General features: G+C 40.8%; 2 protein-coding genes across 4 annotated transcripts in view; both read left to right on the top strand.

Moving 5' to 3' along the window:
• The first annotated feature begins 274 nt into the window (after nt 1-274).
• On the top strand, nt 275-27,866 carry scaf8 (SR-related CTD-associated factor 8). Of its 3 annotated transcripts, none has more exons than XM_034575920.1 (20): nt 275-472; nt 1,366-1,449; nt 17,200-17,244; nt 17,566-17,727; nt 18,060-18,216; nt 18,312-18,439; nt 18,607-18,783; nt 18,868-18,947; nt 19,081-19,192; nt 19,978-20,109; nt 20,238-20,353; nt 20,975-21,168; nt 21,256-21,356; nt 21,671-21,784; nt 21,975-22,131; nt 22,458-22,588; nt 23,782-23,923; nt 24,004-24,051; nt 24,194-24,415; nt 24,567-27,866. In XM_034575920.1, the coding sequence occupies exons 1-20, from the start codon at nt 443-445 to the stop codon at nt 26,477-26,479; spliced, it is 4,245 nt and encodes a 1,414-aa protein (XP_034431811.1). In that variant the 5' UTR covers nt 275-442; the 3' UTR covers nt 26,480-27,866. The 3 variants fall into 3 exon arrangements, with proteins under 3 accessions (XP_034431811.1, XP_034431813.1, XP_034431812.1); XM_034575922.1 differs by lacking the exon at nt 275-472 and adding an exon at nt 5,597-5,687; XM_034575921.1 differs by lacking the exon at nt 275-472 and adding an exon at nt 5,594-5,687.
• The window catches only part of tiam2a (TIAM Rac1 associated GEF 2a), a 98,167-nt gene continuing 96,749 nt past the window's right edge, over nt 26,449-27,866 (top strand). The window contains exon 1 of the mRNA XM_034575915.1: nt 26,449-26,493. The gene's annotated coding sequence lies outside the window, so the exon portion shown is untranslated. The remainder of the gene's footprint in view (nt 26,494-27,866) is intronic.

Raw genomic sequence — 27,866 nt, 5'->3', positions numbered from 1 at the left:
GGCTGTAATCGCTGCCTAAGGCGCTTCGATTAAGAATTAAGTGTCCAATGTCAAAGTGATTTCATTTTTTATTTTTTGAAATAAAATTGCAAAGTGCAAAATCAGTTTTTCTTCATCTTTATGGGCTTTTGGGTACATAAATATGGGGATGAATTCAAACTACAAAGAAAATGTTAAGTAAAGGTATCTTGACACTTTCTGAATGTGCTTTAGACTCAAAAAGAGTGGATTGTGATTTATTTTTTATTTTTGGTACAACTTGTAATGTCCCCAGCCAGACGCTAGGAGTCGCCGCTCCCTCTGCGGATTTCCTACTGGGGCTCCTGCGCCATATTGGCAGTCTCCTCCATCTCCGCAGACGTCGAGCATGCACGTCTCTACCCGGTTACTGAGGAGATCTGTGTAAATACTCACAGCTTCCTGCGAGCCGCACTGCATCACCATGGAGGCCGTCAAAGCCTTCAACAATGAGGTTGGTGTGAAATGATTACACATGGTCGGAACTGTGGATGTTTAATTTTACCTCTCACTGTAGCTCGCTGGCTAATGTTAGCATCCAAAAAGGGGAGAGGGGGGTGGGTGGGGGGGGGAGTTTCGGACAAGGCCGCCATCTGTGCACAACAACACGGCCTTAACGATCAAATGAATCGGTGTCTGGTTCGTGTCCGCTGTGAAGAAAACACGTTTAATAACAACCCCCACACACACACACCATGTTAGCTTGTTCGTTCACGAGCGAATACTTTCAACAGTCTGGCGCTAAGCTAACTGTAATTAGCAAGATAGCTACAAGTTAGCAAAACCGCCTTAGTTGTTGCGTGCTAACTTGACGAGTTCGCTCGCCAATGTGGAAGCGGAGGGAAATGTCCTCCCAGCTGCCATTTCCCATAACAATTATTTGTAACAATGTCTGATTGAATAAATGTTACACCTCTGATGTACAGTATGGAAATATATTGTGCTAACCTAGCATGTCCTGGCTGCTAGGTTAGCCGCTAGCTATCACAGCTAGTAGCGCAACCATCATTTGTCTGCAGTGACATTAAAGTCTGCCTCAATTCTGGTGAAGTCAGTGTCAGTGCTGGACTCAACATCCTCCCACAGACAACACAGGACTAACTCAGATGACGTTCCACAATAGAAAGCACTGCATTAATCAGTGGTTATTTTTGTTTATAATGAAATCAGTTAATCTGAGGTAGACACATACCCACTACATCATCCCATCATGATGATCTGAAACAATAATGGAGGCTGCTTTGGACCACTGCTTGTCACTTATTCCCTGAATGAACGTCCATGTTAAATCTTTTAGTAGTTTCATTGTCTGACCAAAGATGTCCTCTCTTGTCTCCATCTTTTCAGCTGTACTCGCTCAACGAGTACAAGCCGCCCATCTCCAAGGCCAAGATGACTCAGATCACCAAGTCTGGAATCAAAGCTATAAAAGTAAGTATGTAGTGTTAAAGGATGAGGCAGGTAACAGGGAATAAAGACCTGGTCATGAAAGGGAACTCTTCTAAAAAAAAATTAAAAAGAGAGATGGAGGGCCGAAGGTGTGTCCATATGTTTTTAAAGAAATTGCGCTATATGAGAAAACTGCAAGCAAGATGTGGAATATTGACTTTTATTTCCCAACATAGATATTTAGTTAAGAGTTTCTTATGTTAATTTCAGTAAAAATAATACTAGTAGTGGATAAATTGTCATTTAAATGGTGAATGTGTGGCTAATGAAAGTCTAAATTCAAGCTGAAATAAGTGAATCACTAATGTGGGCTGATGTCAGTTACACAACACTCAAATCATGGTACCAGTGGCTGTATGCCCACATTAGCCAGTGAGTGGGTCCATTACTGAGCCACATCAGCCCAGATAAGCTCATCCACACAACCTGTCTCATATAGTACTTTTTTTAAGATCCCACTTGTACCACATGATTACATGTGTACAATTTGTATTTATAAATTATTTTATAGATTATTTAAAATAACACTTAAGGTATGCAGACCGATTAAAAGACTGAAGGGCCAATGTAAGCATTTTGATGACTATATTTTTACAAACATCTAGAAAAGTTGTCAGTACAAATCGTGTCGAAGTTTCTCTTCTGTAAAGCCTTGAGACTGACACTAGTGTCAGACCAGCAAACAGTCAGCGGGCTCACAAGTAACCCAGGCAGTGAGAAAACCATGTTGAGTTAGTGGAAGAGGATTCAGATGACAAGAGCAATCCAAAACATGTTAGCATGATTTATAATCACCTACTTACTGTAGGTTTCCATATGGTACACCCATGCTATGCCCAGCCACAAGCAGAGCTCTACATGTTGGCACTGCACAAGTGTTAAATTGGCTCATATGGGTTTAAGTCATAAAGTTGTGGGCGGCAGCAAGACTGGAAAACTGAGATATATTTTTTGCTTTTTATCTACTGCAAAAGTCTGCACTTACACCGAACTTCATGTAGGAATTTATTTTAGTCAAAGTTGTATTATAAGTGCACAGTGATGCACATCAGTCTGAAAAATCTTCTAGTCTGGGATATTCATGTCCTGGATGAAAATACTCTGCTGGTGCTGGAAAATTCAGTTAATTAAAAAAAAAAGTTGGCAACAAACTAAATCAGAAAAGAGACTGAGCTTATTGCATTAAATGGTGAGAAAAAAACACTGCATTTCTGAAAAAGCAGATAAGTAACATATTGTACAATCAATCTAAATCCTTCAACTGCAGTTAAATCAGTACCTCGTGACTATTTGTGGAAAAGTGCAGATGTTTGTGATAACGTAAATTATGGATTCATTCTGTTCAATTGCCCCAATAAGTCATGGCTGTGACCGTAGCCCTGCATAAACGACACCATGACCTTGAAACCAAGCATCCAAATGGATTTTCAGCCATCGTTTATTTCAATTTTGACAGCTGTGCCTTTCATAATGTATGTCAAATCTCTGTGCCATTTTTTTCAAACACTTAATTGTAACTAATTGTTTTGAATTAAGTTTGATTTATCTGCTGATGAGCTTCTGGTCTGCTTTGAAGCCATGTCAGAGCCTCTTTTAGAACAACAATGGAATTGTTTGTGCACAAAGAAAACTCTAAGCTGTTACAGTATCACTAGATGTATTATAACAAGTTGCTTCAGTCCGTGAATGTGCTCAGCCTCAGTTCTGCTTTGTGGTCAATCATGTTTCGGTAGCACTTGGTCTCATGTAAATCCAGAGTGAAATGTTAGTCACTAAACGGTTTATGTAGACAGCTATATTGATTTAAATAGAATCTGTTCGGCCAGACAGGCGTGATATAGTAGACTGAAAACTTCGGCTGAAATACATCCTGTGAAGACCGATAGTCTCGTCTCATAGCCATCATTAGCAGTGACTGCATTTGTACTAGAACAGTCGACCCACAGTCATCGGTTTATGAATGGATGTTGTGTTTTAGTGTGTATTTTAGATTTTTCTCATCAATAACTGCTGCTCGTTAATCTCTAACCGATCAGCAACATAACATGTTTGCAATATTTTTAAAAATCACAATGGGTTAATATTAACGTTTGCAAAGATCAACATAAACAATAAAACCTGAGGATTCACACATCAGACTTCTGCAGTGCAGTGAAAGAAGTAAAACAGAATTTAATATACCAATAGGGCTACACAGTGTTCCCCATTAATAACACCCTGGCACAGTTTCATGATGATCCGAAAGTCATTTTACTCTTCTCATCGTGGCTTAAAACATCTTAACTTGGAGCTTAATGCTGTTGTTTCATCGTAGAGCTATGTGCAGTGCTCTTTGCCCGCTGTCACTAGCTCACGCTCCCACAAACCCACTGACCGTCTGTCACAGGCAGCAACGAGATCAGTCCCGCCGCGTCCATCAAAACACCCATATAGTTTTGACCATTCTCGACTGGCTGTATGTTATGCATTAGAGCGCACTGTTGCACGTTCAGTTGGAAATCATAGTGATCAACCCCCATGTAATGGTGTTAGTTGGGTGCACAGTCTATTAACTGTGCGACCCACAAGGGAGATTATCTGCTCAGATGGTACTGATGTCCAAGAATAGCAGAGATGGTGCCAGCACTGAGAAGATAAAAATAAAGTTCAAATGATAGTATTGATCCGTCAAATTTCTTAATTGTTAATTACATCCATAGTCTAGGTATTGGAGAAGGTTTCAAAGATCTTAAAAATACAAATTGTAAATCCTTCGTCTAGTTTCCCTGATTTGATACTTTTTGTAAAGTCTCTGTGACATGACACTGTGAAAATCTTTTAAAGTTTAACATAAAGGTTCCCTTAGTGACCTAGTAGACTGCCTACAATTTCAAAAGCAGCCCCCCGCTGCTAAAAAATCCCAGAGGAAACGCTGTAGCGTGATGATCCGGTTGATACTGTCCAGCATCAGGAGAACTTTTAAGCCGTTTACAGATATAACCTGCGTGTAAAGTCTGGATTTACCTGCAGTTTGCTCTGCTCAGATGCGTTCACAACAGCATCAAATCCTCATTATTTAGGCGAGAGGTGGTGCAGCAGGCAGAGGCAGGAAGTGACTTATTAACTTCGCTGCATAGATCATGTGATTTTCTTGACAACCAATGGTATCGGCTCTTATCGCCACAAACTCCCTTGAAATCTTCGTCGGTGGTCGTGTGTGTGTGTCACCACTTTTTCACTGGGAAATGTTTTCCTTTTTGTTTGTTCCTCTCACTTGGACTTTTGCGTTAACACATGCGCCTCCTCCAGAGAAAATACGGTCAACGTCTGCACTTAACGTTACAAGTTGTTGACCTTCGATAAAATGCTTTCGTCTTTTTTATTGATAAAATGTAAATGTAAAATTATTTATTTAATAAATTAAAATTCTATAGTTTGTGTATCAGTAATTTGAGCATTTACTTCATATTTTAACAATACCTAAGATAATACTGGTAACCGTGATAATTATGTTCGCAGTATTTTCTAGCACATGGAAATTTCAAGTCAATTCAATATCTCAGAAGACCTGCATTGTTCTCAGCTTTTAATATTGTCCTGAGCTGCAATAAAAAACTGTAATTAGGGAATGTAGCTCAATTTTACATAGTTTTATATATTTTTTAAGAGATCAATGTCATGCCCCCTTTTAATAAGGATTTGTCTCTATTTTGCCAGAAAGACCTGTTGTGTAAATGTGTCTTCAGTGTGTCAAACTAGTGGCTGGTTTCCTTCACTGTGGTCCTTTTTAAAAGCCTCTCAGAGAAAAATGCTGATCAGCAATCACTGGCCAAGTCTCTATTTATACATCTTTGCTTTTATTTCATTAATCTAAAATTGCCTAGTGTATTTTCTCTGAGATGATGGAGGCCAAGATTGGAGATATTTTAAACAAACAATTATTTTTTGATCTATTATGAATGTTTATATTCCATGAGAATTAATTCACGATTAAAAGGCTTGAACACACAAATCGAGGATACCAGCCCTTATTGAAAATGTATTACCGTGTCTTGTTTGTACTCTTGTTTCTATAGGAACTACTGTGCTTTTGGTGTTGCTGTGCCTTATGCCACCTGAGAATAACACCTGTTTCCCCTTCCCTCAGCAGCTCTCCCAGCTCCCCCAAAGCACTGAAAGTGAAGCAGGAGGATGGGGTGGAGAGAGTTACAAAGAGATAAGAGAATCCCTAACCAGCTTAGGTAGGAGTATGGGTTGTTTCACAAGGAAGATGGAAAAAGACCCAAATTATTTAAGCTTCATTTGCTCCCACACACTCAGAGAAGCACAGCTTGTTCTGCTGCCACTGTGGACTCTCTTTCTGGTTGTCATGCGGTGGTCAATGTAGGTTTTGTTGCTTTGCTGGTGGTTGAGGGTGCAGCCTTGTTCATCTTCGTCTTGAATTGTCAGAAGAGGTTTCTGAATTCATTTGTTTTGTACTGATGGAGCTTGATCACTTGGAAAATGGACAAGTTCAAATAGATTTATGAAATTTTGACCTTGGTTATGAATAGCGATATTCTTGTGCTGCTCAACAGGCATATGTTCTCACACAAATGCACACACATTACTGTGGATTTTCAGGTTAGGCTGGACATGTCTAAGATGGATATTATTTTTATGGTGTTTTTTATAAAATGCGGTTGCAGAATCTTTGAGTATTAGTCCTGTTTTAAGAGTAAACCACTTTCAGTATCACATTAAGATGGTAATTCCCTACATCCCTCTGGGAAACCCTGAATGTTTGTTTTGACAGAACAGCAGTGATGCATGTCTTCTTCACATGCAATGTGGCTGTGTTTGGTTGTTGGTACATGCAGTGTAGTGTGAAAAGACCTGGAGGATTTAAGTGTTGATCTCAGTTTTGGTATTTAAGATGCAAGTATGGATTTAAATATCAAATGTCACTTTTTAAGGCAGCTAATGGACAAGTTTTTTTATGAGTGGGGTTGAATCCAAAATGCTTCCACACATTACCTCTCAGGAAGCTCAGTATCATTATCTATTCAGCATCTACTCCTTTGCTGGCCTGTGCTCACTTTGCACTTAAACAATAAACACCAACACTAAAAAGTTATTAGGACCCGTCCAGTACTTGAAGTTTGCTTTGTGTGTTTTTAGAACTGGGCAATATAACTTCAAATCAATATCCTGATTATTTCAAACTTTTACCTCGATTACAATTAATGAACGGTTATTTTATGCCCCCTCCTGATCGTGATCTGACCCCCCCGCATGAGGCACATTACTCCACACCAGTCAACAAGTGACTCTGCTCCTCTGCTCTATTCTAATCACTCGCACGTAGAACTGATCTTTATAAAAACCTGCTGAATTCATATTTATGTCCCTGGATGGGAAGAACTTCTCTACCTCTACTCATGAGTGAGTGTCTGCTCCTCTCTGTCGCTCTTCACACAAACTGACCATCACATTTATTTAGTTATTAATCGATGATGTCGATCATGAATCCTGATCGTTCTGGCTGTGTGCATCTCGTTAACTCTCGTGTTCTGTTTGATCATTTGATCTGCGTGCGCACAAAATGTTGGGCCTTTTTTTCAATGTGTTTTTAAATACGTGTCTCAGAAACCCTTGAGCAAATCAAACAAACACAAAGTAAACTTCTAGAACTGTACATGTTGGTGTTTATTGTTGAAGTGTAAAGTGAGCGCAGGTCAGCAGGGGGAGTGAGTAGGGAGGAGGGAGAACATGCGGCAGGGAACGTAGCGGAAACCCGACAATTCATAAATGCACGCATTAGGGAAAATATTAACCAAATTAACCAACATGAGCAAAGTTAAGTCGGTTACAGGTTATAAATGGTCAATTTCAGAAGAAGCTCCGCTTATCCAGGAAAAACATAAATATTAATTCACAAGGTTACTGTGAAGATCAGCTCCAAGTGTGACTCAGTAGAAAAGAGCAGAATCGCTTGTTGACAAGTGCAGAGAAATGCACCTGAAGGCAGTGGTGCTGCCAAGGGGGGGGGGGGGGCACCCTGTTACAGTAAAGGCTGTTATTGGTCAAGTTTTTCAGACCAGGACTCTTCTTCTGGGCAGTTGGTGGTGGTGAGATTGTGTGGAATATTCTTGTATTTCTTTCTGTCTGCAGTGTTTCCGCACGCACGCCTGCATACAACTTTTGTTTCTGGACTTTTACATTATGGGAAAATGTTAAACAGTCAATATAAGTTATTGAACTGAGGACATTATATGAACTTGGGGTTTTGGGGGAATCATTTTGTTTGTATTTGTATTGTTTGGGTCGGTGTGTTGTAGTTGCCTCCCGACTTTTGTTTGCATTATGCCGTCGAGGTGGGACAAGTGATAATTTTCTTCAATAGAAGCTGATATTTGCAGGATATCCGTGTCTATTTAGTAAATCTACATTGTGTTCATATTTTATTGGGATAAAGAGCAAACTTGCAGCATCCATACAGAGCGTGTCAGATCTGCCCGTTCCCTTTAATATAGCATGTGTGATTTTTTTTTTTCTTAGGTTTTTTTAGTACGTTGAAAGAATTGGAGTGGTCCTGGGCATTTATTTGCGTATATGGCCGTGCTTTTATTGGAAGAAATACTGTGATCATAGACCAGAAATCTCATGAAGCAGCTCCAGTGCAGGCACGCAGGCAGTGTGGCCCGAGCGCAAGTGTAATAGGTTACCATATTATCACCAGTAGAGGTGGAGTGTAATTTTCAAAAAATTCCTTTGGGTGGTTGATGAGTGGATGAATCAAGCATACGTGCGTATTAGGATGATGTCAGAGGCGATCTAAAGATCTCTCTGTAACTGCAGATCGTAGAGACAGTTTAATCATTCATGATCTAATATCATCGTATCGCACACCCCTACTCTGGGCAGGGAACTTAGTACAATTTAGAATAAACAAATATGTTCAGAGACTTAACAGAGCTCAACTGAAGAAAGAGCAAGGATTGTATTAGACCTTTATTTCCTCTTTTTTCCTCTAAGTATATTTTGAGATTTTGGAGCAAAGCTTTCCTTTGTTCTGATGTGTGATAAATTTGGTAACAGTCATTCGCTAGTCGACATGTGATGTCTGTGACTAGTCTTTGATCTCTGATTCATGAAGGACATTCTGATGGGCCTGCCACATTCTACAGTAGTGTTATCAATTGAGCTAACAGCAGTGATGAGGTGCATCTCTCTCATCTGTGTTATGCAATTTGCTGGCTTAAAATTAAAAACCTTGTGACTCATAATGATTATATATTCAAAGAGCAATTATTGATATAAGGAATTCTTGGTTCCCTCCATGGGTAGACAGGCAAGTCCTCTCACTGAGGAAAGCTCAAAGTAAACATCAGTCCATGATAGGAAGTCAAAGGATGTCCCTCCCCACACGTTCTCACTTATTTTAGCTGATTTGACGGTTATTGCCTTAGGACCATGTAAGACTAACAGACTCTCCTGTTAGTGAGGCCAGACACATTAATTTCTAGACCTTTTACACAACGGACATTTCAACTTATTATAGCAGGCAAAGCATGGGCATAACTAAAGTCAGAAACAAGGCCTCAGTTCCAGTGAGCTGTGTCAGTCAATGCGTTTACATTAAAACTGATATTCCACTATTAACTTGACAAATTTAGGATTTAATACAGCATATTCAGTATGGATATAATTTTTATGGTGTTCTTTATAAAATGCAGTTGCAGGATCTTTGAGTATTAGTCATCTTTTAAGAGTAAACCACTTTCAGTGAATGCCAATTAAGGCATTCTCCGATTAAGACATGTTGAATATGTACTGCATATTCACAATATTAATCTCAATGGCTGAACTGCAGTTTGCAACATAGTCTCTTGCTTGTTTTGTCCTCAACCGTATTAGACAGAGTTTGAATGGCTGGCCTAGAGCTACATGCCCAAACAGAAGGAGAAGTGCACTAGTATTTCATCAGATGAAGGACTATGATATTAACAGCTTTATGTGGATGCATAATAACACTATGCCGACCATTTAAATTAAGTGATTGAATTGATGAAAGAGGGGGTGTTTTAATAATTTAACAACTCGACTACCAATAATAAAAATAATGGTTAAGTTGGAAAGGACTTAGCCGTTGGAGGGGCAGTGCGCTAATGCACGGCTGTATTTCAACAGGAATCTTAACCTGCTTTCAGACATGCACTGAACGCAAACGTCAGAGTGAAAAGCTCCTGCCTTACTAAGGACTTTATCCACCTGACCTCCTAGTATAAAGTTCGTAGAAATCCAGGAGAAGTCGATGTGTGAACACAGCAGAGGATCCTCGCTGGATTCACCATGAGCGAGTGGGGGTGGTTGATGATGCTTCTAACACGCGACAGACGCAAAAATAAAAATACGAAGGGAAAACAAATCTTTCACTATCTCCGGGTGACAAAGCGCTGTCATACATGTAGAAGACATAGACAAAGATGTCAAGAGAGTTTGTGGTGATAGGAGTTGACGATTGTGTCGGGGTGCTGTAAACAAAATCACATGATCTACGTAGTGGAGTCAATGTCACTTCCTGCCTCTGTCTGCTGCACCTGGCTGCTCCACTTCTCGCCTGAATAAAGCAGAGGATTTGTTGCTGTTGTGAACTTGTCGGTGCAGAGAACCTCCCACAGTGTTGTGCGTTTGTGAAAGGCAGACTCTGGGTAACTCCGTAGCCAATTCTCTGGAGTTTAGCTGGAGATCATGTCTGAAAACCGCTTTAGTTGGATATTGTTTTTCCATATCCGTGTAAACGACGAGTGATGTCAGTTTTGGAATATTAAGTGCCAGATCGGACAGAATTGCCGTTTTTTTAATGTTATCAACTACACCTGTAAAGTCCATTAACAATTTGCCTCTTATGCTCTCCAAAATGTGAGAGATCGTTCATGAGAGAAATGTTGTTTTCTTGATGTACAGTGAGAATGATGAGGTGGAGGAAGGATCGTGCTGCTTGGCAGTGAGTGAAGGACAGTGATGGTCAGTTAAGTGTTTGATATAGGGCTGCAACTAACGATTATTTTGATAATCGATTCATCCGTTGATTATTTTTTAGCTCAATTATTAATTGGATAAATAGACAAAAGCTAAATTTGACCCTTTCCAGCAGTTTATTCTAAAAGCAACTTCATCTTCTTGTACATTATGTTTTTATATGTATTACAGACATCTGCAGCTTTAATATGATAATTCCAGATTAAGATATCTACTATTTAATTCTGACTATTCAATTCAAGTTCATGATATCTACAACACCAAGTTCAAACTTAATTTAAGGTATCTTAAATTGAGGCGAATTAAAGATACCTTGAACTGCAATTAAATATAATAATATAATACATATCTATAATGAGCAATCAAACACACATGAATAACAATAGTAGTTTGAATCTTACTATGTAACTACAGATGTTGAAAAGTTTCGAGTAGTTCAAACGGAATGATGTTGTATATATCAGTAAAAGTCAAAAGGAAGTCGTAGATATTGTAAAGTTATCAGAAAATACAGTACTTTAAAGTGTCTTGTGTTTTTGTTACACTGCTTGGTGTTCGTTTTCAGCGCTCCCTCTCTTCATTTAGCCTATAGGTCTCTTGACCATCTCCTCTCTCTCTCATTTAGTCGGAAGTGACAGTCTTTAAAAGTGTGTGAACATGTTACTTTTACACCTCAAAACTAGGGCTGCAACAACTTATCAATTTAATTGATTATAAAAAATAGTTGGCATCTATTTCACTAAGCGATTACTCGGGTCTGATATAATGCACAAAACAAGTCATCAAAAGCGTGAGAACACTTTACATTAAAGCCATCATTGCCATTATCCCTGCAGTTTTGAACCTTGTTGTTGTTTACGTTCCTCCAGTAAACCAAGAGACATGTATTTCTCTTCAGGTTCATACAGTGATGCTCTTCCATGTGAAATCAGCTGTACGCAGTTTGCAGCTAACGGTCTCTGATGGCTTAGATGTAAATTGTTGTCACGCTTCTGGCGACTTGTCTCTGCTGTGTCTTAGCGGTGCGAAGTGTGTCCACCATTTTTCGAACGTTTACTCCTGAGAGGAGACAGCGTCGTCACATGAGGTAAACGATGTAACACGCTTTGTGAGCCTACTTGCTTAGATACTCTCGTACATCATGCTTTCAATCGTACCCATTCTGTTTCTGCTTGAAAACAAAAACAACATTACACACACTATGTTGTACTTATTTTGCAAACCATGCTGTAGCATTTATGCTTTTTTGTGGTTTGTTAGATTTCCAGTTCACGCCAACAGAGGGGTTTAGCATGGAGAAAAAGCCCTTACATTATCACAACATAGTGAACATGAACAAGTCCATCAATGCTAACTTGTGAAACTAGAACCACTACTGACTTAACTGAGGCTGGAAGTACTTAGTTCTGTGTGAATGCACTTTCACCACCTGGCCCTCGGTGCTAAGTGAATGAAACTAACTTTCTATTTAGTGTAATGAAACCAATATCAGTGCATCTTAAAATATGTTTATATGTTGGTTTCAAAGGATTTACGAATTGACTGACCAACTTATGTTGAAGGGCTTTCAAATCCAATGTCATTTTAAAAACTCAAGCGGTGCCCTTTTTTTTGGTTTCACATTAAATAATATCCTAACAAATGAGTAAAAGTTTAAGATTAGGGAGAATCCCACTTTTATTGGTGAAGAGGGGTCCCACCAGTATCTGGACTATTGTCTTTTTTCTTTTTAATGCACCTAAATACAAGCTTAAGTTAGCAACGGGTTTCTCAGTCTCTGCATTATGCGTGATCAGTTGCTAAGAGAGAGGTCCACACTGCAGCAGCAAGTGTATTAGGCCTTGTTTTAGTTTTTTTTCCTTGGAGCTGAACTTGTTGAATATTTAAGGCTGGAGAATCTCATGTTTGGTTTTTTGATTTAAACTCAGCATGCTGAAAATCTTTTCAGAATTATTTTCAGTCCATCTCAATGTTTTTATTTCCTATTCTTTCGGTATAACCATATTTATATGAACACGTAATAGACATTTATCATCAAATAAAAAAAATATTGGTATGATCCTGTTCCATGAGAGAAAGTTCTGCAGATTTCCTAAAAATATTAACAATATTTTTTTGTTTCGCTAAATAAAGCCAGTGAATCTTTTATCTTTAAAAAACAAGCTCCTATCGTTTCTTCCACAGAATTCACTGCTTTTCTCATTTTCTTATCAATTCTGTTACTTGGTGTGTATACATACACTTAATGTCCCCATGAAATGTAATATTTTCCTAGTTTTAACTTGGTGTCTCTGTATCAATTGTTTATTTATGGCTTGATATTTACCAAATATACGTTAAAAAAACCAATATCATATTAGTTTACATATTTTCTCTTCTAAAACGGTTTCAAATATTTGATGATTCACGGGCATTTACTAATTTGGCATCCAGCGATAATCCAATGTCGGCTTCTCCACATACATATATGTCGGCTTCTCCACATACATACATACATATATATATATATATATATATATATATATATATATATTCTCACCTTCAGCCAGTTGGATGCCTATAAATACAGACACAGCAGCTTAATTTGCATTTCTTTGGTTTAAACAGTGTGCACCTTACCCAGGTGATGCATTATCTAAACTGTGTTGTGATCTTTATGTCTTTCTTAGAGATACGATTATCATTAATTCTTATTTAATCTATTGAGACCGCTAATTGATTTCAATGCTCAAACTGTACAAATTTGTTTTAAGAGCAATATACACACAGACACACCTTAAAGTCAAAGTTGAATACAGGACCTTCTTTTTGACACTACTTTTTCTCTGTGGTAGTGTGCTGCCACAGCTAAACACTACATCCACCTCCTGTGTGATTTGAAACAAAAAAAAATAATTCCACAATGACGGTTTAGATTATTCTGACCATTAGAAAAATTATAAATATGAATGCACCCATATCAATCAGCTGGCTAGTTTTAACTCATTTAACCCTCGTTAATCATTAACCCACGTTTGATAATTCTGTTAGCTCTGTGTGAGGTCATGTCTGCTAGCTAAGATATTCTGGGCAACATCAGATAAAGTAGGAGCTGGGCAGTTGACAACCGTGCATTTCTCAACTTGTATGTTACAGACTTGCTTGTGTCTCTGACCTTACTCGTGAAAGTCTTGTGGCAGATGTGGCAATGAAAAATGTTGAAATCGACTTTAGTGAAGTTTGACAAGTTAAGTTCTGTCTGCCATTGTATATAACAGGTGTGTGCTACACTGAACTGCAGCGCACACAATCTCAGAGAAGGAACATTTTTCTTCTTGATATAGAACAGCAATATTATTATATATATATATTATATTATCATATCCAAACGTCTAAATCAGAAATGGAGTTAATGAGAGAAAATTGGCCTGATAACAGTTGTATAGCAATTTGATTAATAACAGAGCAGGACCACAATAACGTCAACAGCTTATCAATAATATTGTCTTTGTAGTTTAGAACTGGGCAGTGTTTATTACCAGGGTTCGGCACCTGTCCCTAACCCATAATTAATACTTGGTATCATAGTAAAGAGATGTTAAAGCCATTGCCTGGTAAATTCAGAGTCTCCTCAGCTGTGCTTTAATTTCTGAAATTTTTCCTCAGCGAATAGCAACAAGACTAACCTTTTTTTCTGTGGTCATTTTTACCACCAGGAGCTTGTTCAAAAACATGCATTAGGTTAAGTCTCTGTCCCTCATCCCCAGATTAGACTGGGTTGGCTTTTCAAATCAACTTAAGCCTGTGATATACTCTTTTTAATTAGGACACATGTCACAACATTGTAAAATCCCCATTATCAAGCTATGAGGTTTTTTCCTGTAAATACAGTTTGTTTTGAATATGATGTGTTAATTAGCTTGCTGGGGACCACTCATACATACTCGTACTCATACAGAAGACATCTGTCGTCTCTTAGGTATTTGGTCCGAGCCTTAGATCTTTTATGTGACTGACAGCATTTCAGGCTTTAGGAGTGCTGCTGCTGACTCTTGTCAATGATAACTGGCTAATGTTGTTTTGACACAAATACATTTCATATTTTAAATTTTGAATCACTGGATGCCTTTTTGTACACCGTGTCAAATGGCATAACAAGTGAGATGTTTTCGTTTTACCTAGGCTGTGTTATCCCCTGGCATGTAATGCTCAGTATGTAGTGATCACTGTCTGTTGGTCCGTCTGTAACCATTTAATTTCTGGAGCAGAGCTTTGAAAACAATCAGGAATGTTTTTCATGCAGCTTCACAAACATGTTTATCCTGTAGTGAAGTGTTCCCTTTTGATGTTTTTCAGTTTGCTTGGGGATATGTTTGTTTTTTCTAATTGAAAGCTAATACAGTACAAAATAATTGTCGGATGGAGGTAATAGCTAACTAAGTGGCTAAATTATCTTTATAAACATCAGAGTTAATGTTTAATTTTATTAATGTCACCAGTGTTTTGTTTTCCTGAAACCTTTGCCAAGGTTATCCTTGAGTATGCATAGTTACACAAGGATAAACATTCTCAAAATACCAGTAACATGGCATCGTTTAATCTTACTCATGTAATATCTATGCAGTGTTAGTAAAAAAAATGCGAACAGTTTACATTTGTAGCTGAATCACGCTGCTTTACCACTTAAAGTGAACTCACTGCCTTATATTCGAACCCTATGATTTAGTTTTGACTGTGCCTGCAGTTTATTTCTCTGAAGTGACCACATTCCTCTATTTGCTACCTGATCTAAAGAATCATAAACCATATCCAGTCAGTTGCTTGTACTTTGACTCCATCTACTGGATGAAGGAAGAAATTGAACATATATATAAATGTTGACCCACTTTACTGGTCAGTATAAACTTTGTGCACTAAAGATACATTTTTGTATTTGCTTGAATCCAGATTTATATGCTGCAGCCATTGTGTTCAAAGTCCTTGAGGAAAAGTATTTTTTCCCCCTGTAACATTAAGAGTGTAAATGTGTAAGCCTTTCGGTTTCAGTGCCAGAGTCGAGACATTTGTCATCCACCATTGAGGCATGAATTTCAGTACTGTGGTACATCACCATACATAGTTTATGATCCCACATGGCAGATTTATGGCTTCAGCAAGTCCAATAATGTGTCTATCTTCAGCGGTCTAAGCGTCGCTCACTGATGGACTGTGCACAGAGTTAATGTTAGTGTTGTAACTTGTCATTGTCATTTGCATAACGATAAAATATTAGTAGCAGGGGCACAGACTGTATACAGCAATCAAGTTGGTGCTGTGGAAAACTTTAGCCTCATCTCTCCATCGGTGAGCAATGGTTTCAATCAATCTTACAAAAAGTAGTTGTGCTGTTGATCTTGTGTAGACAGCCAGTGATGGCGAGGTCACTGGACTGGATTTATTGGTATCCACTGTACATGGTAGGAATTTACATTACGTGATATATAACAAGTCTTTTACAGACTTTGGCTGGTTTTCCTTTTGTGTGTAGTTTGTAAATAGAGGCAGCAGTGCAATTTTTTATTTAGTAGTCAAACAAATCATTCTTAAGTCATACATAATACATACATGTCTAATATCCTTCCTTGATATACTGTGGTAATGGTTCTAATACATTTAAAGAACTGTACACTCTTGAGTCTGCACAAGTTTATAGATTAAATCAGAGGTTTTCATCCTCCAGGTCGTTGAAAACAGCTCAATAATAATTTTCTATTTTTGTGGTATTCAACTTAAACTACCCTTTTTTTCTTCTCACAACAGTATACCACATTTTAAGTAGGTTATTATGCTTTTCTACTCTTTTGGTTGGTGTATTATAGATGAGCTACCCAAACAGTCATATATAATAAATGCTTAGTGCCAGTTGCATCAGTTGCACTGGAACTTCCCAAAACGACAGCTGTCATGTAATAGCTGTCTACTCGCCCCTCTGCTGGCAGGTTGCCTTTTATTTCGTAACAGTCCTTTACAACTACGGACCAAATGGACCGGCGATTCTAGCCAGGCTCTATCCTGAACAACAGATGGAAAGTGATCATTTGTGACGGGTGGTCTGGTCTTTAGTGACGTTTTACTGAATTGAGATACCTTTTATCTCTCCGTTTATCTTAAAGCACACAGCTTGCACGCTTGAAGTGCATCAGAATAAAACATTTATTTGTGTTAGTTTGCGTGTCTTGCCTACCTAGATATTAGTGAATTTGTTAGTTTTTTTAAATTACCACTGAATAGTATGGACTCTCGACCCTTTTCTCAGTTTCACCCTACACAATGACAATTTACCTCCACCTTTAACGACAGTCAGTCATAACTGATAAGTCCTTTCAGCGGCACTCTAACGAGGAACGAAGAATTGGGAAAATAAATAGATATTACTGCAGTTTTCACTTTCTTGCACATTGTTTCATAAACCGAGCAGCCAGCAGACAACTCAAGTTTCATCACTACTCCCTCGGTCTTCACTGTCAGTGCATGGTGGGGGTGTTTTGAGGGGTTGTAGAGAATATATGGTGGAGAAATGTTCGAACAAAAAAGGAGAGGTTAAGAAGAAAATTCAGAACACAGCTCAGTCATGTTTCATCTCTCCCATTTCTTTTGTGCTGCTGCTTTTTAAACGTTACCTATAATATTGGCGTAAGTTTGGATTTTTCCCAGAGATATTGCAATTCAAGTGATTTAAAAATGTTTACGTTTCCTCTGCTTCTCTTTCAGTTCTACAAACACGTTGTCCAGAGTGTAGAAAAGTTCGTACAAAAGGTGAGTTATATTTTAAATCTGGGAAAAACTAACAAAAATCCCAAGTGCCCTTAAATCTTACGAGCTAAACCATAAATATTGCAAATGATTTTATGGACATTTGCTCTTACATTTGTCAATAAGTGTGATGATGAGGCAAATTTATTTAATTTTATTCTGTATTAATGTTTTTTTAATGTCAGTATTTTCTAATCAGGGTTGCGTGAAATGGAATAGTAGTTACATTAAGTATTGCATAAAATGTACCAGACAGTAAAATCATAGATTAATTCACAGTTTTTATAATACCCTAACACCTGCTGTGTGTTTTCTGTATCACAGTGCAAACCGGAATACAAGGTTCCGGGGCTGTACGTCATCGACTCCATTGTCAGGCAGTCACGACACCAGTTTGGCACGGAGAAGGATGTTTTTGCCCCACGCTTCAGCAAGAATATCATCCCTACGTTCCAGCACCTCTACCGCTGCCCTTCAGATGATAAGGTCAGGCAGATTTAATTGCTTCTGTGTTCCTCTCTGTGGCTTTTCATTTTTGTGGCTTGTCATGGTTTAATGAGTCGATATTAAACATTTGATATATATAGCATGCATCACTTGTACAGGAATAGGTGATTTGATGAGTAGATCAGGGTTTGGCTATGGATTCATTTCATTGCATTTTTACTACAGTGGTTGCGTATATTTACCACATTTACATCACTTATTTATCTAATGTGTTTAAGTTTGTCTTTGTCCTTCCCTCAGGGTGTCTTTGTCCTTGTCGACTTTTTTCACATTTCACTGTTTTAATTTGTCGTCTGTGTTGTTGTTTCCAGAGTAAAATTGTGCGAGTGCTCAACCTTTGGCAAAAGAATGCTGTCTTCAAGAGTGACATCATCCAGCCTCTATTGGACATGGCAGCAGGGATTGCTCCGCCGAGTGTCACCCCTGTCATGTCAAGCAGCGCTGCCGCGGTCAATAACGCTACACCTGGTCAGTCAGAGCACACATGCCCTCGGATGCTGTGGTCAGATCGTTCGTTTGACATCATGCTTTAAAATACAACATCTGTGTCTCTGTGCATCCAGGCACCCCAGCTACCCCAGCAACCCCAGCCAACTTAGTCCAGGGTCTGCCAGACTGGGCCTCTCAGATTAACAACACAGACACTGTGGCTGCTGTGGCACAGATCCTACAGAGTCCCCAGGGACAACAGGTTAGTGTGCATGTCCACTCAGTGTCTTTGTAATTAAACTACTTAAGTTAAGGGTTTTGATTAAGGCAAAATAAGATCTTTGTCTCACACTTCATCCTTAAGCTTCTGAGTTGCCTAGTTAGTGGTCAAATATTTCACACTGTAACACTCTGTATTATCACTTGTAGCTGCAGCAGTTGGTACAGAGTCTGCAGATGCAGCAACAGAAACCCCAGCCATCCCTGCTGCAGGCCTTGGATGCCGGCCTAGTGGTGCAGTTGCAAGCTCTGACTGCACAACTCACTGCGGCGGCTACTGCCAACAGCCTCAACCCCCTGGAGCAGAGGGTCTCCTCCTTTAATAAAGTAAGGCTGGAGTCAACCGCTGATGATTTCTTATATCTTACAACATCTAAAGCCTCATGTAATTATGTTTTTTCTTCGCTGCAGAAACTTTTGGGTCCATTTGACTTTGGGAATGATTCTGAACGTGGCGAGGAATCTAAAAAGGACTCCTCATCATCTCAACTGTGAGTTCAGTGTGTTTTATCATGACTATTTTTTTTGTCTTGCATTAAAACTAACATCAGATTCGTGCCCCTGCACTGTTTCAACTACATCTGCCAAGTTTTTATATCTAATCGAGCTGTTGAACACTTCCAGACCTATGGTGTCCGAGCCGATCAACAGCTCCCTCTTCCACCAGTTGGCGGAGCAACTGCAACAACAGAACCTGGAGCAGTTTCAAAAGCAGCTTATGGAGCACCAGCAGAAGGTAGATCTCAAAGACACACACTCACCCTGCGTACTGCTTTTGTTTTCAACCCTAGTTTCTCAAAGTTCATCATTCTGTGTAGTTGGCCTGGGCAATATGCTGAAAAATAGTCTTACAATATTTTTTCTTTCATATTGATCTATTAACACTTGGATGGTTATTATTATTATGCAGCGGCGGGACATCGCTAAATAAATTAACGTAGCGGAAAACATAAATCGATTCTGTTGTGTCCACGTCCGCATCGCAATGCAAGCATCGAGAAATGTCTCCACCTCTAGTGTGTGGGTGCTCGCATACAAATGATGCTGTATTTGACATTAAAGGTGACTTGGCGATAATATTGGCATGAAAAGCAAACATTTAGAAAGACTGATTACCCAGTTTGAGTATCTGTGCACACCTACTCCAATGGCAGATTCCCTACAAGTTCTAATTCTAACCCTCCAGAGTCAACAATAACACCGCCGTGTTTAAGCCATGTGATGGGTCTTTTGTGTCGTGGGGTCCAATGTGTTTCAAAGTGAAACATTCATTTTCTGGACATATGGGCAATGTTGTGCAGAAAAAAGATACCAAACATTGAAAAGGTAAACATTTTTATTTGGTGTATATAAAGACCAAAATAGCCCAGGACTCCTAAGGGCTACGACCCATATGCTCCACACAAACAAGTTAACAAAATGGATCGGGTTGTTATCATTGTCAAACCAAGTTTTCAGTTAATGTACAGAGACTCACCCGTTTAGATACTAATACATATCCTGCACTTGTTCTTCTTCTAGGCCATGAGCATAGAAGGGCAGGATTCAATATTTGGGCAGGAGAACTCTGCTGCGACTGCTCAAAGCATCAGCCAGCCACAGCTTCCTGATTCCGACAACAAGATGGACGACTCCATAGACAACCAACAGCAGGTGAGTGTAGCACGAGGACCTCACAAAGCAGTGTTTATTTAGCTATTTGCCCTGATCTGATAATTACTGCTTTCTGTTACTTTGCATTGTTGTGTAGAGAGGTGCTGAAATATTATTTTTCTTTTAAGGACATGGACATGGACCTGGACGAGGGCCCAGATGGAATGGAGGAGGAGAGCTTTGAGGCGGAGGAGAAGAAGGCTGTTAGCACACGCTCCAGAACACGCTCAAGGTCACGCTCTAGGTCAGGCCCACTTATTTCAGAAATCTCATTTTGTAGTTGAATTTACTCAATGTGCCTGGAATATTAATCGAGAAAGAAGCAGAGATCCTTTAGTCTTGATAGAACAGAACTGATTGTGTTGCCCTGAAGGTCAGATGAGTCAGTATTGTTACATGATAACTGTTAAGAGCTGGGTTGATACTGAGACTTGGCTTCTTTTGCTTCTTACCTCAGAAGACACACTCACTTACCTGTGTTTTCTCTGTGCACCCACTCAATAGATACATTAAGTGTTTTTATTAATAATGTTTTTTATCAGGAACAGATGTTGGCACCAAGATTTTGTGAAGTGCTGTGTGTTGTTAACTTGAAAGAATGTGCCTGACTGTATTTTTGAATAAAGAAGTGAGTTTGGGCAGGGATTACACTCATACAAGCTTGCAATATGAGCTTGCTTTAGTCCTTTAATTACAAACACTAGCCAGTAGCTCACAGTGTCGCATTTTTTTAACTCGACGAATGTTAAATAACATGAACTGGGAAAATGGGTGTTGCTCATAAATAGCTCACCTCTGGTTTTACAATGATCGTGTCAAAACAGTCACAGTCTGGGAAGTATAACAGTTGGTGTCCCCTCTGTAGGTCTCCCAAGAGGAGGCGATCTAGGTCCCGCTCTGGCTCACGGAAACGTAAGCACCGCAAGCGGTCACGCTCACGCTCCAGAGATCGCAAGAGGAAGTCATCACGGTCTTACTCGAGCGAGAGACGCGCCCGCGAGCGAGAGAAGGAGCGGCAGAAGAAAGGACTGCCTCCCATAAGATCCAAGACACTAAGTGGTAAATGGAAGTCTTGGTTGATTTAGATTTTTTGCTTCCTGCCAGTGGGTTTTATTACAAGTAATATTTTTTCATTTTCTTGCCTAGTTTGCAGCACAACTCTGTGGGTGGGCCAGGTGGACAAAAAGGCCACTCAGCAAGACCTCACCAATCTGTTTGAAGAATTTGGCCAGATTGAGTCTATAAATGTAAGTAGACTTCTCCTTCTGCTGAGCCTCTAATTTAGTTACAGCATGTCAGCCAGCCCTTTTATCGCCAGAATCTTAACATGAAAACTGGTAAACGAGCCACAGTTTTTCATCACCACATTGTGACCTTAAGCTGCTGTCGTTTTTCTACCACCGTCCTCCATAGTTTTCATGTCTTTCTACTTTAGTCATACTCTATCCGACTCCCTTTCTCATATACGCATTTCTCATTAATCACACAGTCCTAGTCATTCCTTGTTTCATGGTCATGACGTTCCCTTCTCCTATGTAATGTAATCTGTGTGTCTTTGCAGATGATCCCTCCCAGAGGCTGTGCCTACATCTGTATGGTCCACAGACAGGACGCATTCCGCGCCCGCCAGAAGCTCAGCACCGGCTCCTTTAAGATCGGCTCCAAGGTCATCAAGGTGCACATTACCTTTAGAATTTAATTTATTATATTCTCCTTCTCCTCATGGTTTCCTCTAATGTAATTTTCCATTGACCTTTTAATGCTGTATCCTCAGAGACAGTTTAAGCTTTCCAGGCACATGGATTCTTGTATGCTCCCAGAAATTAAAAAGGCTGTCTCCTGACCTTCATGTGTGTCTGATCCAGATTGCGTGGGCTCTGAACAAAGGGGTAAAGCAGGAGTACAAGCAGTTTTGGGACGTGGATCTGGGTGTCACCTACATACCCTGGGAGAAGGTGAAGCTGGATGATCTAGACGACTTTGCTGAAGGAGGAATCATTGACCAGGAGACCGTCAATGATGGTGAAAAGAAACATTTATACACAATAACTTCCTTTGAACAAATACACAAACACTAGGTCTGTTGACTCTGTAGCAATGATTGTTTAAATGTAAATAGGACAGGCAGGTTTTGTACACAGTTCTTGGCATTTGATCACATAACTGGATTTGTTTTCTACCCATTTCCCTCGGCTTGTTTTGTTATGGTAATACACAAAATCCTTTAAGTAATTCCATTGGGAACCCCCCACCTTGATAAGAAGATGAAGACAAAGATTTAGTGTGTAAAGTAGAGTTAAAGTCCCTCATCTAAAAATGTGTTTTCAATGATTTGTCTGTTTCTGCAGAGTGGGAAACAGCCAAGAATGCTGAGCCAGTGAAGGAAGTTACGAGTCAGCAAGTGATCGCTGAGACGACGGCTGTATCGAACTCTCAGACTGAGGCATACAACCAGCAGGTTACCATGATGCCTGTACAGGTACTGAAGAGCGTCCGTTTTAATCTGTGGGAAAAATGTAAAGAGTACAAGGACAGACGCACTGTTTTGATTCATGCAAACTTCATTATGATAATATCTTTTAAATGGAGTTAAATTTGAGTTTCATATAGATTTTAATCCAACTTCATCCTTTTTAATGTGTTTTTCTCATGAGATTTATGTGTCAGAATGCATCTTTTTTTCATAGAAAGACTAAGACTATCTTGATCTGGTAAACAGAGACACAGGACTCAAACCCATTGATACCTAAGGTCCCAAATAAAAAGGCACTCTAAAACCTAACCACCGAAAACCTGAGGGTTTTCTGAAGAGCTGACAGTATTGCCAAAGTATAAGAGAACCTATGGCAGCCTTCAGTTGTCATAAAAAAAGGTGTTTAGTTTGTCCAGTTTGGACGACTGTAAAAAACAAGGCGGCCTCCGTAGAGAGGACCCGCTCCCCATGTAAATATAAAGGGGCCCATTCTAGGATAGAGAATTCCGATGAAACACTAGTGAAAACATCACTAGGATTATTTTATATTCAATTTCTGCCAATAGATCCCTTTCACCTAAATTTCACACTCTGGACTTTTAAATTTCTCAAGCAGATAGAAACATGATAAAAACATTTGATAGCTTAAACATTTCACTTTGATTGTAAATCGTTGCCTTTTCCTGAAAGTTCATGAACATTTTTGAAAAACCAGTAAAGCCAGCAAACTCCCAGCAAGATCCCCCTTTCTTCCTCCTCCTTGAATACTTATCGACTGAGCCTTTGCCAGCAGGAATAACGTCTGGGTCTGAATCTTCAATTTCGTTTTGATCCATGAAACACTGCAGTTATCTGCTTCTATATCGCTCCCCTCCGAAATGCACTTTAAAATAAGACTAATTGGGTTGAAAAACAAATTACATTTTCCATAATGCATTTTGCCGGAATGTTTGCTTCAGAGAGCAGGATTGATTGGTTAGGAGATGTTCCCGCAGTCTGTGCTTTGTATTATAACAGACCTGACTAATCGATGACTAAATTAGTTGCCAACTATTTTAATAATCTATTATAATCGATAAGTTGTTGCAGCACTAGTTGCAACGTGTCTTAAAGGAAGCTTTGCCAGCTACTTTTGTATCACATGAATTAGCCATTACACTATTAACTCATGTGTCTTGTGTGTCACATATGTCATCCAGCTGCCAGTTCCCCAGGCGGTTCCCAGTGCCGTGGGTTTGGTACCCCCCAGCTTCCCAGTCCCCATGGGTATACCCCCCCCTGGCTATGGGCCGCCACCACCCTTCTTAAGAGCTGGCTTCAATGCTGCACAGCCTCCGCCAGGTAAATAGCGCAAACTTATGTCATATGAAGATTCGATCCAGAGAAATTTACAAGCTTACACATGCTGTTCTTTTGTGCAGGTTTTATGCAGGCAGCACAGGCCGCAGGCATGGCCTCAGCTACTTCTTGTAAGTATTTATGACGCACTCCTCCTAAAACTAATACATGCTTATCGTTTTTGAAAATTGGCAAAGTGTCCATTCACATCAGTTGCCTGGAATTTATTCTTTTTTTGATTCAATTTGATGTTTCTCCTTTAATCACCTACAGCTCTACTGCAGCCTTCAGTGGCCACAGGCCAAGATGCTGTCAAGGATTCTCTGTTCGGCGCTATGATCCCTCAGACCAGCACCATTCCCGGCAGCTTCATGCCCTCAGCCCTCCCTGGAGCCGGTGTGTTCAATCCAGTGGGAGTCCAAACTCAAATCAGCCATGAGAAAACGGGTCAGTCTGCAGAGGGACTAGATGCTGCTGCAGAGCTCACACTTCAAGGTGAGGCACTACTGTGTTTTAAGTGAAAGAGACATATTTCTTCTGGTGGACAGTAGATCACATCTTGAAGAGTACTGTAGAGTCTTTATTAGGAGATGTAAAGGTTAATTATGTTTTAACACTTATTTTTGTCATTGTATTTTGCCCCCAGGCATGCAAAATGCAGTCCGGAGTGGGATGGGTCTCCTTGGCATGCACCCTTCGGCTTCCCTCACACACCCACTGCATCAGTCTGGTCTCGCAGGGCAGAGAATGCCCGGCCTGTTGCCTCTAGATGTGCGACCTAACCTCCTCCAGCCTGGGGCGGCAGCCCGCTTCCCACTCCTCCTGCAGCACGGCCCCACCCAGCAAGCCGTGGGCCTCCTCGAAAGTTCTCTCCAGGCTCAAGCTCGTGCCAGGGCTCCTTTCTCTCAGCTGGACCCCTTCAACAGGGCCCCAAATCTTGCCAATGAAAATGTATCCAAGACAGAAGACAAGTCTTCCTCTAATGCTGATGAGGGCAAAGACCAGGACTATCGCTTCCCCCCTATGGAAAAGCCGAGCACGGGCCTGCTGAGGACCCCTCCACCAGACCATAGGGAGACCCTTGGAGGTGGAGCAGCAGGCGGAGCAGCAGGCAGACCTCCTTTGCTCCAGACCCCGGGGACTCAGCCCGCCAGAACCAGCCTAGTGGGACGACTGCAGGCTCTCGCAGGCTTCACTCCTGATAACCGCTGGAACCAGACCAGAGGGGACTTTGATGAACGAGATGGGATGCGAGGAGCCCCACAGGCTCCTGGTGGTCCAAAAGGCTTCCAGGAGGAGCGCCCCACACCTGGACAAAGTTTCCCCAACCGCTTTGACAGCCGTCCTGGGGCAGCAGGAGGGGCTGGGGTTCCTGCAAATGCTGGTGCTGCTGGTGGGCCACAGGCCTGGAACCGAAGTAGTAGCACTACAGCGCCTTTTGATAGCGAATTACACCAAGACTTAGATGACCGAAGACGCCAGTGGGACAGGCAAAGAGACAGAGACGAAAGAGATTTTGATTTCAGGAGGGAGATGAATGGTTACCGCCACAGCCACAGCCGAGAGAGAGAACGCGACAGGGACAGGGAGAGGGAGAGAGAGCGTGACAAAGAGAAAGACCGTGAGAATCAACGTGAGCGTGAACGTGGGGGCTGGACACCGCTCCTTCCTCTTCCTACACCTCTGCTTCCAACTCCACCTCTTAATCCTAACCTGACCTTGAACCAAGGTAAACTACTGGCACCACTCAAGTTAAATCCCCAGCTTCAGCAACGATTCCAGTCTCCACTCCTGCCTCAAGCTCAGGGCAAACCCCCCCTCATGGGTCTGAACCAGCCGCTCCCTCAGGTTCAGATCAAGACTCCCCCTCCATCCCAGAGCCACGCAGACACGGCCGAGGGCCAGTCAGAAACACCAGCTTCGTCTGAGTCACCTCAGGCGCAGTCGCCACACTCAGCCCAATCACCTGAACCATCACCTGATGATAATATAGGTCAGAGCCCCTTGTCTGACGCTCCCATTCAGGCCAAGTCACCGCCACAGTCTGAGACCCCTCCACTGTCAGAATCTGAATCTGAATCACTATCCCACACCACAGCCCAGTCCCCCTCCAAGACCACTGCTTCTCCAGAAACTGAGAGCCCAAACCAAGCCTTACCTTTGGTTGATGCATCACCCCAGTACTCACCTGTGGCCTTCACACAAGCTGTCAGCCCCCCCGAAGAGCCGACCCACTCTGTGGAGGAGCAGGAAAGCCCACAGAAGAGTGAGGAGGAGGAGGAGGAGGAGGAGGAGGAAGAGGAGTCACAAGATAGTGCCTCCTCAAGTCAACCCCAGTGGGTCAACGGACCTGGGATGGACAATATGGATGTGGCTGACCCCACACCCGAGGGCTCTCCTGAGCCCACTTCAGAGCCCACCTCTGAGTCTGTGCACTCTGAAAGTGAAGCGGAGCAGCTTGCCTCTCCTAAGGACGTAGACAATGAACAGAGTGAGCCCATGGAGGAAGCTGCGAGTCAGCCAGTGGTAGACACTGTCACAGACACTGAGGGGACATAATCATCACTCAGTAGGTAAAAGATCATTTTGTAAAGTTGTCTCTTCTTCTCTGTACTCATGTCAGCAAACCTCCACCACCACACGGGACATGACGAATACTGACTGATAACAAGTGATTTTATCTCTCACAAATACCAGTGTACTTAAATAGAAGGCTCATTAGCTGTTTTATTGATAGACATTTTCTTTGTATTTTATTTCCGGTTTTTTTTTTAAGTTGTAATGCCACCCCACCCCATTTTAAACAATTTTATCAAATTTTACTGGATTTTATCAAAATGCCTGCCAAAATGTTTTAATTGTATATGGGGAAAAATAAGCTTTGACCTTCCTATGGAAGAGAGTAAGACATCCTGGCTGTTCAACAACGGATTGAAAACAGTTCAACACAACACTTGAAAGTGGCAGTTGCTGGCCCTGTTTCTGTCTCCTCTTATTTTAAAAATGCTGCTGCAAAGTTTTCAGTGAATGCTTTTGTGGTGTCCTTCAATGCTTTCTGTTTCCAAGCAGAACAAATAGCCTCCGTGCAGTGAGACCAGTACAGCTGCCCATAATTGGGAAATAAATATGAACATTTTTAATATGAAATCATGAAAATGTTGTATCCCCAGAATAAATGTCTGCAATTTGTTTCTAACTATCTCGTAAACACAAACCGCAAATGACATGCCAGGGGGGAGAAAAAGAAAATGAACAGAGGGATGTTCTCATGTCAGGTGCATATTGTTTTAGTTTGAAATAAACATGCTTTGTCTGTTCTAAAACACATGCTTTAGGACTGTTTTCTGACCCAGGACCAGTGGAAAGTAGGACAGATTGGTACACATTGTGTACTGTCACTGCAGTTGATTTGACGTTCTCGCAACTCAAGTTGCTGCTGTACCATCCATCCACAGAGCACTTTGTTGGATGCAACCGTGGGACGTGTAGTTTTTTTTAGTTTTCGGGTTACATCAGCCTGTATGTTTCCTCCTAAGCTTTTGCTGGGTGACTGTTGAGGATGGGATTGTGCCTTTTTTTTGAATGGATTTTGTCGTTCATGATGCGACCCCAACACTACTGTGTGACGTACACCAGACAGCGTACGACTCAGTTTCAGACAGCTCTGTGAACAGAGCTCTCTGCACAGAATTGACTGTCCTACCGTTTGAATGGTAGCGGGGCAGTTTGTACAGCACTCACCTAGAGGAGGACGATATATATACTCCCATTGTTCCTGTGCATGCAGGCCTGTAGCCATGTTTTAACCTTCTTGTCTCTTGTTCATTTCATAATTGTAGTTCTTTTTCTGTTGAGACATACTACTAGAAACCCATAGTCTGCTGTTCTCTCAGACCAAATGTCTACAGGAGTTGTGATGTTGAATAAAAGTTGAAGGTGCATCATA

The sequence above is a fragment of the Hippoglossus hippoglossus genome, chromosome 22 (genome assembly GCF_009819705.1).
Source record: "Hippoglossus hippoglossus isolate fHipHip1 chromosome 22, fHipHip1.pri, whole genome shotgun sequence".
NCBI classification, from domain to species: Eukaryota; Metazoa; Chordata; class Actinopteri; order Pleuronectiformes; family Pleuronectidae; genus Hippoglossus; species Hippoglossus hippoglossus.
This window is presented reverse-complemented; position numbering and strand designations above follow the sequence as displayed.